The sequence below is a fragment of the Meles meles genome, chromosome 5, assembly GCF_922984935.1.
Source record: "Meles meles chromosome 5, mMelMel3.1 paternal haplotype, whole genome shotgun sequence".
Lineage (NCBI taxonomy): Eukaryota > Metazoa > Chordata > Mammalia > Carnivora > Mustelidae > Meles > Meles meles.
The window spans coordinates 108047977-108061198 of record NC_060070.1 but is presented as its reverse complement, the minus strand read 5'-3'; the positions used below and the strand labels follow the sequence as shown (position 1 = coordinate 108061198).

The 13222-nt window shown below is 34.9% G+C and overlaps 1 protein-coding gene across 6 annotated transcripts in view; it reads right to left on the bottom strand.

Annotated features, from left to right (window-relative positions):
- PHF3 (PHD finger protein 3) overlaps positions 1-13222 on the bottom strand; it is an 88155-nt gene that overhangs the window by 21457 nt on the left and 53476 nt on the right. For all 6 annotated transcript variants that reach the window (XM_046004711.1, XM_046004713.1, XM_046004714.1 and 3 more), the window contains one exon: positions 8318-8627. In XM_046004711.1, coding sequence (XP_045860667.1) covers positions 8318-8627 — 310 coding nt within the window. The remainder of the gene's footprint in view (positions 1-8317; positions 8628-13222) is intronic.

The window sequence follows — 13222 nt, the reverse complement described above, 5'->3', positions numbered from 1 at the left end:
TGCAGCCAGAGACCAGGGAGACAAGAGTAATTGACTGCTTTTCTCTGAGGAGTGAGCATTTCTCTGAGCATTAAGGAGTGCCCCCCACCCCCAACCCCAAGTTCTAAGCTCTAGGGCTGGAAACTGGGAGGCCGCCATCTTCATTCTCATCCTCTAAAGCAGGGTAGAAAACCTTAAGGAAGCAAAAGTCACATAGAGTAATCCAGAGCCACTTACTTAGCCTGGCCCCTGGCAAGGGTGGTACAATACTGCACAGAGAATAGACACCTGAGAATCAGCCCAACAGGCCCCTCCCCCAGAAGATCATCAAGAACATCCAGCTAATACCAAGTTTACTAATCATAGAGAAATGCAAAACTTGAGTACTAGAGTAAAATAATATATAGAATTCATGGTTTTTTCCCACAATTCTTTAGTCTTTCAATTATAATGTTTTTCTCTTTCCTCTCTCAATCAATTTCTCATTTTTATCAACTTTTAAAAACCTTTTTTAATTTTCATTTTTACACTTACATTCCATCCTTTCATTGTATTTATTTTTGTATATATGGAAGTTTTTCTTTCTTTACAATTTCAGGATGCAGTTTCTTCTAACAAACACGAAAATACACCCAGAATCTAGTGTATGGCTCTGTTCTCTTCACCTGTCTGATCATATTCTCTCCTTTTCTTCTTCTTTTTGTTAAACTCTTTTTAAATTTTCATCTTCAGTTACGCTGTAGCCTTTCATTGTATTTAATTTTATTTTTCTATAGATATATACGTTTTTCTTTGAACTCTGGGATGTAGTTTCTTCTAACAAAGAGACAAAAATACACTCAGGATATAGTGTACTGCTCTGTTCTGTTCACCTGTTTATTTATATACCTTCTTTTTTCTCTTCTTTTTTATAGTTACATTCTATTCTTTCAATGTATTTAATTTCATTTTTGTAAATATGTAAGTTTCTTTTTCTTTAAAATTTTGGGATCTAGTGTTTTAACAAACAGACCAAAATACACACAGGATCCAGTCTACTGCTCTTTTCTGTTCACCTCTATTATTCTTTTTTTATTTTTTGCTCCCCATTTCCAGTCTCTTATGACCCCATTTCTCTGGGGTCATTGTTGCCATTTTAGTATTTTGTTCTCTCATTCATCTATTCTCTGGACAGATGACAAGGCAGAAAAGCCTTAAAAAAGACAACAAGAGGCAGTACCAACTGCCAGGGACCCAAGCAGTCTGGATATAAGATGTCAAAACTAGAGTTCAGAAAAACGATTATAAAGATAGTATCTGGGCTTGAAAAAAGCATAGACGACACTAGAGAATCCCTTTCTGGAGAAGTAAAAGAAATAAAATCTAATCAAGTAGAAGCCAAAAAGGCTATTAATGAGATGCAATAAAAAATGGAGATTCTAACTGCTAGGATAAATGAGGCAGAAGAGAGAATTAGTGATACAGAAGACAAAAGGACAGAGTATAAAGAAGCTGAGAAAGAGATACACTACTGGATCAAGAGGGCATAATTTGAGATATCAATGATACCATAAAGCAAAACAGTATTAGAATAACTGAGATTTTAGAAGAGGAAAAAGAGAGAGATAGAAGGTATACTGGAGCAAAGTACAGTGGAGAACTTCCCTAATCTGGGAACAGAAGAAGGCATTCAAGTCCAGAGAAAGGCACAGAGAAACGCCCCCCTCCCCCAATCAACAAAAATTGGTCAACAGCTAAACCTATAATAGTGACACTTGCAAGTTGGAACAAAAGGTCCATAACCTACAAGGGTAGAAACATTAGGCTGGCAGCACACCTATCCAGAGACCTAGAAGCCCAGGAAGCACTGGCATGATATATTCAGGATGCTATATGAGAAAAATATGCAGCCAAGAATATTTTATCCAATGGATATCATTCAAAATAGGACAGATAAAATGCTTCCTGAACAAAGAAAAACTAAAAGAATTTGTGACTGTAAGAAACATTAAAGGGGAACCTTTAAGTGAAGGCAGAGCCCAAAAGTAACAGACCAGAAAGGAACAGAGAGAATATACTCTGTACATATAATACAACATATAATACTCTGTACATGTAATACAACATATCTTTCAATAGTTACTCTGAATGTAAATGAGCTAAAATGCCCCAATCGAAAAACACAGGGTATCAGCTTGGATAAAAAGGCAAAACCCAGGAGCACCTGGGTGGCTGAGTTGATTAAGCATCTACCTTCAGTTCAGGTCATGACCCTGTGGTCCTGAGATTGAGCCCCGTATCAGGCTCTGCTTAGTAGGGAGCCTGCCTCTCCCTCCCTCTGCATGCCTCTCTGCCTACTTGTCTCTCTGTCAAATAAATAAATAAAATATTTTAAAAAACAAAAAAGCAAGATCCACCAATATGCTGCCTCCAAGAGGCTCATTTTAGACCCAACGACACCTCCAAATTGAAATTGAGGGGATAGAAAACCATTTATGACACTAATGGACATTAAAAGAAAGCTAGGGTAGTAATCCTTGCATCAAATTAGATTTTAAACCAAAGACTGTAATAAAAAATGAGGAAGGACAATATATCATAATTAAAGGGTCTATCCACCTAGATCTAACAACTGTAAATATTTATGTCCCTAAATGGGAGCAGTGAATTATATGAACCAATTAATAACAAAATTAAATTAGTATTTTACCTCTAGGAATGCAAACACATTGATAATAATACAATAGCAGGGTACTTTAACACCCTACTCACTGCAATGGACATGTCATCTAAGCAGAAGATCAACAAGGAACAAGGGCTTTGAATGACATACTGGACCAGATGGGATTTTATAGCTATATTCAGAGCATTCCATCCTAAAGCAACAGAATACACATTCCTTCCAGTGCACATGGAACATTCTCTAGAATAAATTACATACTGGTTTCACAAATCAGGTCTCAAGTGATACCAAATGATTGGGATTACTCCCTGCATATTTTCAGACCACCATGCTTTGAAACTGAAACTCAATCAAAAGAGGAAATTTGGAAAGAACTCAAATATATAGAGGTTAAAGAGCATCCTTAAAGAATGAATGCGTCAACCAGGAAATTGAAGAAGAATTTTAAAAATCAATGAAAACAAATGAAAAATGAAAACACAACTGTTCAAAACCTCTGGGATACAGTAAAGGTGGTCCTAAGAGGGAAGTATACAACAATACAAGCCTTTCTCAAGAAACAAGAAAAGTCTCCAACATACAACTTAACCTAACACCTAAAGGAGTTGGGAGAAAGAACAGCAAATAAAGCTTAATCTAGTAAGAACAGAAATAAAACGATCAGAGCAGAAATCAATGAAATACAAACCAAAGAACAGCAGAATAGAGCAAGGAAACTAGGAGCTGGTTCTTTGAAAGAATTAATAAAATTGATAAAACCCTGGCTAGACTTGTCAAAAAGAAAAGAGAAAGGACCCAAATAAAATCACAATCTCCCCTTCTGTACAACTGTAAGAACACAGTATAAACAAATATATGACACCAAATTAGGCAATGTGGAAGAAATGTATGCATTCCTAAAGATGTTTAAACCACCAAAACTGAACCAGGAAGATATAGAAAACCTGAACAGACCCAGAACCAGCAAGGAAATTGAAGCAATAATCAAAAATCTCCAAACAAACAAGAGTCCAGGCCCTGATGGCTTCCCAGGGGAATTCTATCAAACATTTAAAGAAGAAGTAATACCTATCCTTCTGAGGTTGTTTCAGAAAATAGAAATGGAACAAAAACTTCCAAACTCATCTCTGAGGCCAGCATTACCTTGATCCTAAAACCAAAGACCCCACCAAAAAGGAGAATTATAGACCAATATTCCTGATGAACATGGATGCAAAAATTCTCACCAAGATACTAGCCAATAGGATCCAACAGTACATTAAAAGGATTATTCACCATGACCAAGTGGGATTTATTCCTGGGCTCAAGGATGTTTCAACAACCACAAATCAATCAACATGATACACGATATTAATAAAAGAAAGGACAAGAACCACATGATCCTCTCAATAGGTGCAGAAAAAGTACAGCATCCTTTCTTGATCAATACTCTCCATAATACATACCTCAATATCATAAAAGCCACATAAGGAAAGCCCACAGTGAATAACATTCTCAATGGGGAAAACTGAAAGCCTTTCCCCTAAAGTCAGGAACATGGCAAGGATGCCCACTATGACCACTATTCTTCAACACAGTACTAGAAGTCCTAGTCTCAGCAATCAGACAATAAAAGGAAATAAAAGGCATCAGAATCAGCAAAGAGTACGTCAAACTCTCACTCTTTGCAGGTGACGTGATACTCTATGTGGAAAACCCAAAGGACTGCAGCCCAAAATTGCTAGAACTCATAAAGGAATTCAAGTGGCAGGATAAATGCACATAAAATCAACGCAAAGAAGTCAGCTGTATTTCTTACACTAGCAATGAGACAGAAGAAAGAGAAATTAAGGAGTTGATCCCATTTACAACTGCACCAAATACCATAAGATACCTAGGAATAAAGCTAACCAAAGAAGCAAAATATCAGTACTCAAAAAACTATAGAATACTCATGAAGAAACTGAAGAAGACACAAAGAAATAGAAAAACATTTCATACATAAAATATCTATGCTACCTAGAACAATCTATACATTCAATGCAGTCCCCATCAAAATACCATCAACTTTTTTCACAGAGCTGGAACAAATAATCCTAAGATTTGTATGGAACCAGATTAGACCTGAAAGAGCCAAAGGAATACTTAAAAAGAAAACCAAAGCTGGTGGCATCACAATCCCAGACTTCAAGCTGTTTTACTAAGCTGTAATCTTCAGGACAGTGTTGTACTGGCACAAAACAGACACAGAGATCAATGGAACAGAATAGAGAACCCAGAAATGGACCCTCAACCCTTTGGTCAACTAATCTTTAACAAAGCAGGAAAGAAGATCCAACGGAAAAAAGACAGTCTCTTCAACAAACAGTTTTGGGAAAACTGGACAGCCATATACAGAAGAATGAAACTGGACTATTTCCTTACACCATAAATCACAACAGATTCAAAATGGATGAAAGACCTAAATGTGAGACAGGAATGTATCAAAATCCTAGAGGAGAACATAGGCACCAAACTCTGTGACCCACGCCACAGCAACTTCTTGCTAGACATTTCTTCAAGGGCAAGGGAAACAAAGGCAAAAATGAACTATTGGGACTTCATCAAGATAAAAATCTTTTGCACAGCAAAGGAAACAGTTGATAAAACTAAAAGACACCTGACAGAACAGCAGAAGATATTTGTAAATGACATACCAAATAAAGGGCTGGTATCTAAAATCTATAAAGAACTTACCAAACTCAACACCCAAAGAATAAGCCAATCAAGAAATGGGCAGAAGACATGAACAGACATTTCTCCAAAGAAGACATACAAATGGCCAGACATGAAACAAATGCCCACCACTCATCATCAGGGAAACACAAATCAAAACCACAATGAATACCACCTTACATCATTCGGAATGGCTACAATCAACAAGTCAGGAAACGAAAGATGTTGGCAAGGAATCAGAGAAAGGGAAACCCTCTTAGGATGTTGGTGGGAATGCAAACTAGTGCAGCCACTCTGGAAAGCAGTATGGAAATTCCTCAGAAACTTGAAAATAGAGCTACCGTACAACCCAGCAATTGCAGTACTAGGGATTTACCCCAAAGACACAAATGAAGTGATCCAAAGGTGCACCTGCACCCCAATGTTTATAGCAGCAATGTCCACAATAGCCAAACTGTGGGAAGAGCCTAGATGTCCATCGACAGATGAATGGATGAAGATATGGACATATATACAATGACATACTACTCAGCCATGGAAAAAAAAAAACCCAAAATCTTGCCATTTGAACATGTGTTGGAACTAGAGGGTATTATGCTAAGCAACATAAGTCAATCAAAGAAAGGCAATTATCATATGATCTCACTCACATGTAGAATTTAAGAAAAACAGAGGATCACTGGGGAAGAGGAAAAAATAAAACAAGACGAAACCAAAGAGGGAGACAAACCATAAGAGACTCTTAATCATAGGAAACAAACTGAAGGTTGCTGGGAGGAAGGGGGTGGAGGGATGGGGTAAGTGGGTGAGGGCATGTGATGTAATGAGTACTGGGTATTATATAAGACTGATGAATCCCTGACCCCTACCTCTGAAACATATATTATATATTAATTGAATTTAAATAGAAAAATGAAAATTAAAAAAAGAAAGAATGACAGGGAAAAGAACACTATATTTAATCATAGGTTTTTATAGGCTTTAAGAAGACAGAGCTTATAGGAAAAAACTGATTTTCTCTAGCCTACAAATCCTCTAATTTTTTATTTACTTATTTTCTATCTCTCCAACTAAATTTACTTGAGAACAGAAACCTATTTCAATCAGTGCTAGATACCCAAGTCTGGTACCATGTTTGGTCCACAACAGAAACTTAAGAAATGGTTCAACATAAAATCTAGGAATAAGAAGTGATATTTATTTATTTATTTATTTATTTAAAAGATTTTATTTATTTGACAGACTGAAATTACAAGTAGACAGAGAGGCAAGCAGAGAGAGGAAGGGAAGCAGGCTCCCCGCTGAGCAGAGAGCCCGATGAGGGACTCGATCCTAGGACCCTAGGATCATGACCTGAGCCGAAGGCAGAGGCCCTAACTCACTGAGCCACCCAAGCGCCCCAAGAAGTGATATTTAAAAAGCAGATTCCAGGGGCGCCTGGGTGGTTCAGTCAGTTAAGTGTCTGCCTTTCGCTCAGGTCATGATCCTGGGATCCAGCCCTGCATCGAGTTCCCTGCTGGGGGGCGGGAAGGCCTCTTCTCCTCCCACTCCCCCTGCTTCTCTGTCAAATAAATAAATAAAATCTTTAAAAAAATAAAAAATAAAACAAAAAGCAGATTCCATAAACTAGTATCAGCAGAGTCCAAATAAGATTCAGCAGTTCACCATCAAAAAGAAAAGGAAGCAGTAATCACTTGGATTTTGTAAGTACATGTACTTACAAAATCAGACTTACTTCAATTTCTTTTCTCATACAGAGAATGTATAGAGTGGTTTCTTAAAACACTTAATGTTTCATGTCTCATATCTTTTAAGACAAGATGAAGACAACTTAGCTAAATGACAAAACAATGAGCTTTATTTCTGAATGGCCAAGATATTACATCCAAAACTGATGATTAATCACAATAGTTAAAGAAGTTTTCCAAAGATGTGCTGTAAGCTATTCTCAGTGGAGCTCTCAGCTCTATACCAATTACTTTGGTGCTAATCAAATCAACAGAAAAAAGGAAAAGCAAATGTCAGAAGGACATAATCTGATTCTCAAAATGTATGGGCAGCCAGAAAATGCTGGATTTTACTATAACTTAATCCAGATTTGTAATATAAGGAGTGTGTCAAAGAACTGAGTTTATAAATAACGAAGATTTTGGAAAAAAAATGCTTATGTTCAATCTCAATGGTTGGATTAAAAGATTTCCATGGTTCTTGTAACACTCCAACTCATGTTCATTGTCTTTTGGATTATTACATTGACTAACCCCATTTATTTGTTGCCACTGTTGTCCCTTTTCTACCATTATAAGAACAACAAAATAGAAAAAGCATAGGTAAAAAAAACAGAGATGATGAAAATTATAAAAACTTAATCAGATAAAACACTGAATACATCTCTCCTGTAACTGACTAAATATCTTGAAATTTCTATTTAGAAAATACATTTAGAAATTAGTTAAAAATATAAGGTAAGGGAAAACCAACTTTTTAAAGAGAAAAAGTATGAAGTGAAGGTTCCAAGCAAACACTGGACAAAAATCAAAAGAATTAAGTCTACTTTTCTTTAAAGATACAAAACAACTCTTCTACCTGAAAATAATAATGTCAAATGTGGTTCATGAATTAGCAGACAGTTAAGGACTGAAGTTTTACCACCTTATCAGCAAGCACAATGAACAGCTCAGTACCACTTTAATACCACAAGATCACAAATACATCCTATCAAAGAAAATCCAACTACCAACTACAGACTACAACTACAGACTAGAAACTGTAAAATTCTATAAGAAATAAGATACATATATTTTGAAGATTTCACAACCTAGTTTCACCAAGACTGCCAAAATATTTTAATAAAAATCCGTTCATTTTTACAGAAAAATACATTTGGAAATGTACACTTTGAACAACGAAACCCAAAGAGAAATTTCAAATTGTTAGACCATACAAAGTTCTTAAATAAAGAGAATGCATTAATAAGCTTACCCGTTTTAAAATTTTGACCTTGTGCTTCACTGTATCTTCTATATATTTGGTTTTATCATTTGCTGGTGTGTGCTTTGATAACCCAAGCTTTTCATATTCCATTATTCTATCTTCAGTGTGCACTTCAACTTTAGCCTGGTTTTCCAAAATATCTGAATCTATTATTTCAGTCTTTTTATCTTCTTCAGCACAACATTTCACACACACGTATTCTTTGTCTTCTTCTCCCATTTGTTGTGCTTGACAAAGACTTAAACCAACACAATCACCGTGAAACCAGTCATCACATCTTCCACAGCCAACCATAAACCTGGGAAAAGGGAAAAAACTTTAATACATTTAAAAAAATGTTGCAAAAGTGAGCCTAAATTATTTATTTTTAATCATTTTCTGATATTTGTTTTCTGTCTTTACCTATCCTATTGGTTTAATATGGAGCAAGTTTTCAAAGAATATTTTATGAAGACAGAAATTTTAAGTCAAATATATCCCCTCTAGTATGAATGAGAAAATACAAAAAACCATAAAGGTAAAATAAAGAGCTCCTGACCTTTGTCAGCATACTGCATAGAATAACAAAGTATAAAATAACATTTCTCCACTGAGAAGGTGGGTAAGAGTGGTGATAATCCGATCAGAGACAATCCGTCAAAGTTACAGTAACATTTACCCCACACACCCAAAATCCTACCTAAAACAGAATCGCTCATTTGATGAATAATTTTGAATAACAAAAGATCAGAGCAAATATGCAACTCAAAAACAAAATGGAAACTTAGATTGTTTATTAACCACTTTAACTATGTCACTATTCTTTGAGTTCAAAATATTCTGGCTCATGGTGTCCACCAGTGATTATGCTGAAGAATCTTTTTATGTGCTTTTGAGAGCAGACTTCCTTACTACTGACCATGCTTTAGATAATAAAATTGTATCTCTGAATAAAGATTATATATAAAGATACTAATAATTCAGGCTGTTTTTAAATTTCTGATCTTTTTATAAAAGTTTTCCTTTACTACATTTTATCTAAAAAACTTCACTAACAATGAAAGAAATTAATGGACACCAAATTTAGGAGTCTAAAAACCCTGTTCTTCTAACTTTAAAATATCTGGAATTACTTCTGAATAAAATGGTAAATCAGATGTACAAACAGCAATTTGAGGGATGTTATTTTAATTTTAACCCATTGTTAGGTAGAGAGCTCACTTAATCATGTCTTTTTTCCTTTTTCTTCAGGTAATTCATAATTATGTTTGGAAGGTTAAAATAAGAGATTTAGGTAAGACTTACTGCTGATTTTGTTAAGAGCAGCACCAACAATGCCAAAACTCATTTTAAGGTAATACAATGAATAAGGCCAACTCTCTTTTACAGAAGTTTTAAGGCTGAAGTTATAAAAATCACTTTCAATCCTTACAAATCTTGGAAAAAAAAAGTCACAGCACTCATTCCTCAACAGCAGCACATTTTTTGGTCTTCCTCTTGTGCCTTTTTATTGTATATCAAACTACTGCTGTCCATTGAGGAAGGCTGACTTCATGTTTATAATTTACCATTCTTCACCCTAACTAGTAATGCCCATGCTGGCTTTATCAAGTCAGTCTTCATTTCTCCAAAATGATGGGGGAAAAAACAGAAACAAGAAAACCTGTCTTATGCAAAAACAAAGCAAAACACAATGTTTTGGATTCATAATCCAGCAAGAAAACTTTCAAACAATGTGGTATTTGTTTGCAAGTGAGAATGGTCTATCTAGGCTTGGGGAGATTTAGATGGGTCCATGTTTCAAATGATACAGATCTTCCAACCAACAAAATAATTCTGAAAAACACAAGTGCACAGTTTTTCTATTTCAGGTTGCAAAGTTGTAAGAACTATTTCTTAAAAGCGGGTAATATGAATGTCTTTGAAATACTGAAGGAAAGCTGGCAGTCGTTTCCCTTTACTTCCACCATCAGAGCTATGATTTCTTCAAATCAAGTCTAGACCAGTTTCAGTAAGACACTACTTGAAAACCTACACACTATGACCATGGCTATGCTATTACTCCATATTCAACCCTAAGTATCAAATTATAAAGCACATATTTAAAAATTTCAAATTCTTATTTAACCAGGAAAGAGTTGTTTTATGATGACATAACTAAATAATTATATTTCATCATGCTTCATTTTAAGCTTTGGAAATTCTCCTGAAACTTGACGTTCTGAAAAGAAAATGTCTAATGCCATCTACAGAGATCTTTTAATAGTTTAGAATTTTATATAAAAGATATTGCAGCTAAATAAAATTCTGAAAAATCATTGACAAAAATAATTTTCACATGTCCTAGGGAAAAAACAGAACTAATTCACCTGAAAATAAAACATTTTGCAAAAATGGAAATATAGATCATTTTTAGGTCTGAAAGTTAGAAGTGCTACAAATTTTATTAACTGTATGGGGGGGCTATCACAAAAAGAGTATTATTTTCTTCCCTTTTTGTATTATTCCTCATGGTTTAAAAATATTGGGGGGGGGGGGGACCTGGGTGGCTCAGTGGGTTAAAGCCTCTGCCTTCGGCTCAGGTCATGATCCCAGGGTCCTGGGATCGAGCCCCACATCGGGCTCTCTGCCCAGCAGAGAGCCTGGTTCCTTTCCTCTCTCTCTGTCTGCCTCTCTGCCTACTTGTGATCTGTCAAATAAATAAATAAAATCTTAAAAAAAAAAAAAATGTTGGGGGGATGGGAATATGAATCATATAGCTAAGAGAATTATTCTCCCATTTTCCGCTGCGGCCATGTATTTCTGATTACTAATAGGTAAAATTACTTACAGAAAAGACTATAACCTGGACGTTAAATATTTCACTTAAAAAAAAAAAAAAAGGAGTTTACCACTGGATCAGTTAAGTAAACCAGATAGTCATGAATCAGTTAAATAGAAGAGTTCGAAATATTTGTTGTATTCTTCTACTGTTAAATGTTCACACACAAAATTTAAAAGTAAGAAGCTAAATTGGACTTGTAACACAAAAATACAATTCTAATCTTTTTGGTAGAAGCCTTTTAAAATATATTCTTAGAAAACTTTCAAGTTTCTTCAAAGTAAATCATAAAGGCAAGCCACATCTGAGAACGCCTGTTCTTAGTATATTCGTGTTATAATTACTAACAATGGACCTGTTACAAGATGGGTGTTCAGTTCTTGTTAAGTATGTGACAACTTATACCATATTACTGTGAATGTGTATCACTCTTTTCTAAAATGATCTTTTCCACATAAACATTAAATCACTGTTTTCATCACTAACAGTCTAATCTGCAGACAAAAATACTTATCTGTCAAACTCTTAAAATCTTGAGGAAAAACACTAATCTTTTATTCTGGAAGAAAATTTCTTCTCAGAAAAAGATTCCTTATTTGAGTATAAAGCTATGAATCTATCCTGGTATGAAGATTTTGTTTGTTTTCAAATTTCATCCAATATACTATCATCTACAGCTGGGGCCAGAAACTGCAGTACAAACTAAAAATATAAACACCTCTGGAGAGGTAGGGAAATACTAGAAAACTGCAAGATAGGCAATATGAAAAGACTCACACTTTTTCCTTCCAAAATGCCAACTGGCTTCTGTAAATGTAACTCCAAAAATCATTTATTAAAAATGAGTATTAAGTAGTCTTTTAAAAATAATGTATACACCTTTGTTACAAGGCTGAATGAGGAAATTAATGGAAGCACAAACAAAAGCTTGATGTGTATATTGTTAAGAGTCCATACCTACTGTCCTTATGATGTAGAGAAGTTGCATATGGTCAAATATTTATTACATTTGGGGATGCCATGAACAAATCTGTATTTAAAAATGTAATTTCCAACTGGAAGCACAGACAGGAAGCTAATTTCAGTTGTAATATATGTAAAATGCTGAAGTTATAAAATTAGTCCTTACAGAAGCAAAGCTGTCACAAGTGCCAGAAAATGTGATATTAACAAATAGCTTTACATTTGGTTAGTGTATGACATGAATGAAAATTATTTCCAGATATGCCCTTCCTAATAAATTCATAACCTTACACATGGATTAAAATAGGAAAATGACATGCGGTATAACAGGTACATTTTCTGAGTAAACTCAATGTATACAAGCACAATACATCAAAAGTAGTGAAGGCTAGTTAATATGTAAAGAAAAAAACAATCAATTACTTAGGCTTCTTTATTTACAAAACTGAAGTAATGCAAAATGTTGCTTCCCAAATTGAATGTTTCCAATTTCATTATGTATTACTCATGTTAATTACATTGGGTAAACTCAAAATACCTATATATCTAATAGTCTAAGTCATTTTCCACAATGAGGCAAAGAACGCTAGGTTTTATAAAGCAGATACAAAAGGTGACATTAGGGGGAAGGGAAGAACCACAATGGGACTTAAAATTTATTTCAGGAAAATAACTGATGTTGGTAAAGTGAGCCATAGTTAAAAAGCCTGGGCAAACTCCTAAGGACCAGGCCATCAGAAGAGCAGCTTATCTGCAACAAAACCACATGGTAACATAGTTAACACGACTTCCAATTCTAGGCTTAAGTTTCATTTCAGAAACTCATTCAAGTTAAGCTTCCTATTCCATTACTCTGACCATATGTCAGTGTAATGATTTTTAAGAAGATTCTGGCAGAAAGAAAAGTGTTGGCTTAAAAGAACACTTAAAAACACCACCCAGCCCTTAATTTTGAAAATTTAGCAGGCCCACTTTATCTGTGTAAGTTGTTTAAAGACAACAACAAAACCTTAAAAGAGCACATATGTGAGGACATTTGTAGCACTATATTTAAATAAACACATTTAAAACTGGAATATATTGTTATAAAGAGTAACAACTGACTAAAAATAGGACATAGGCTGAATCAT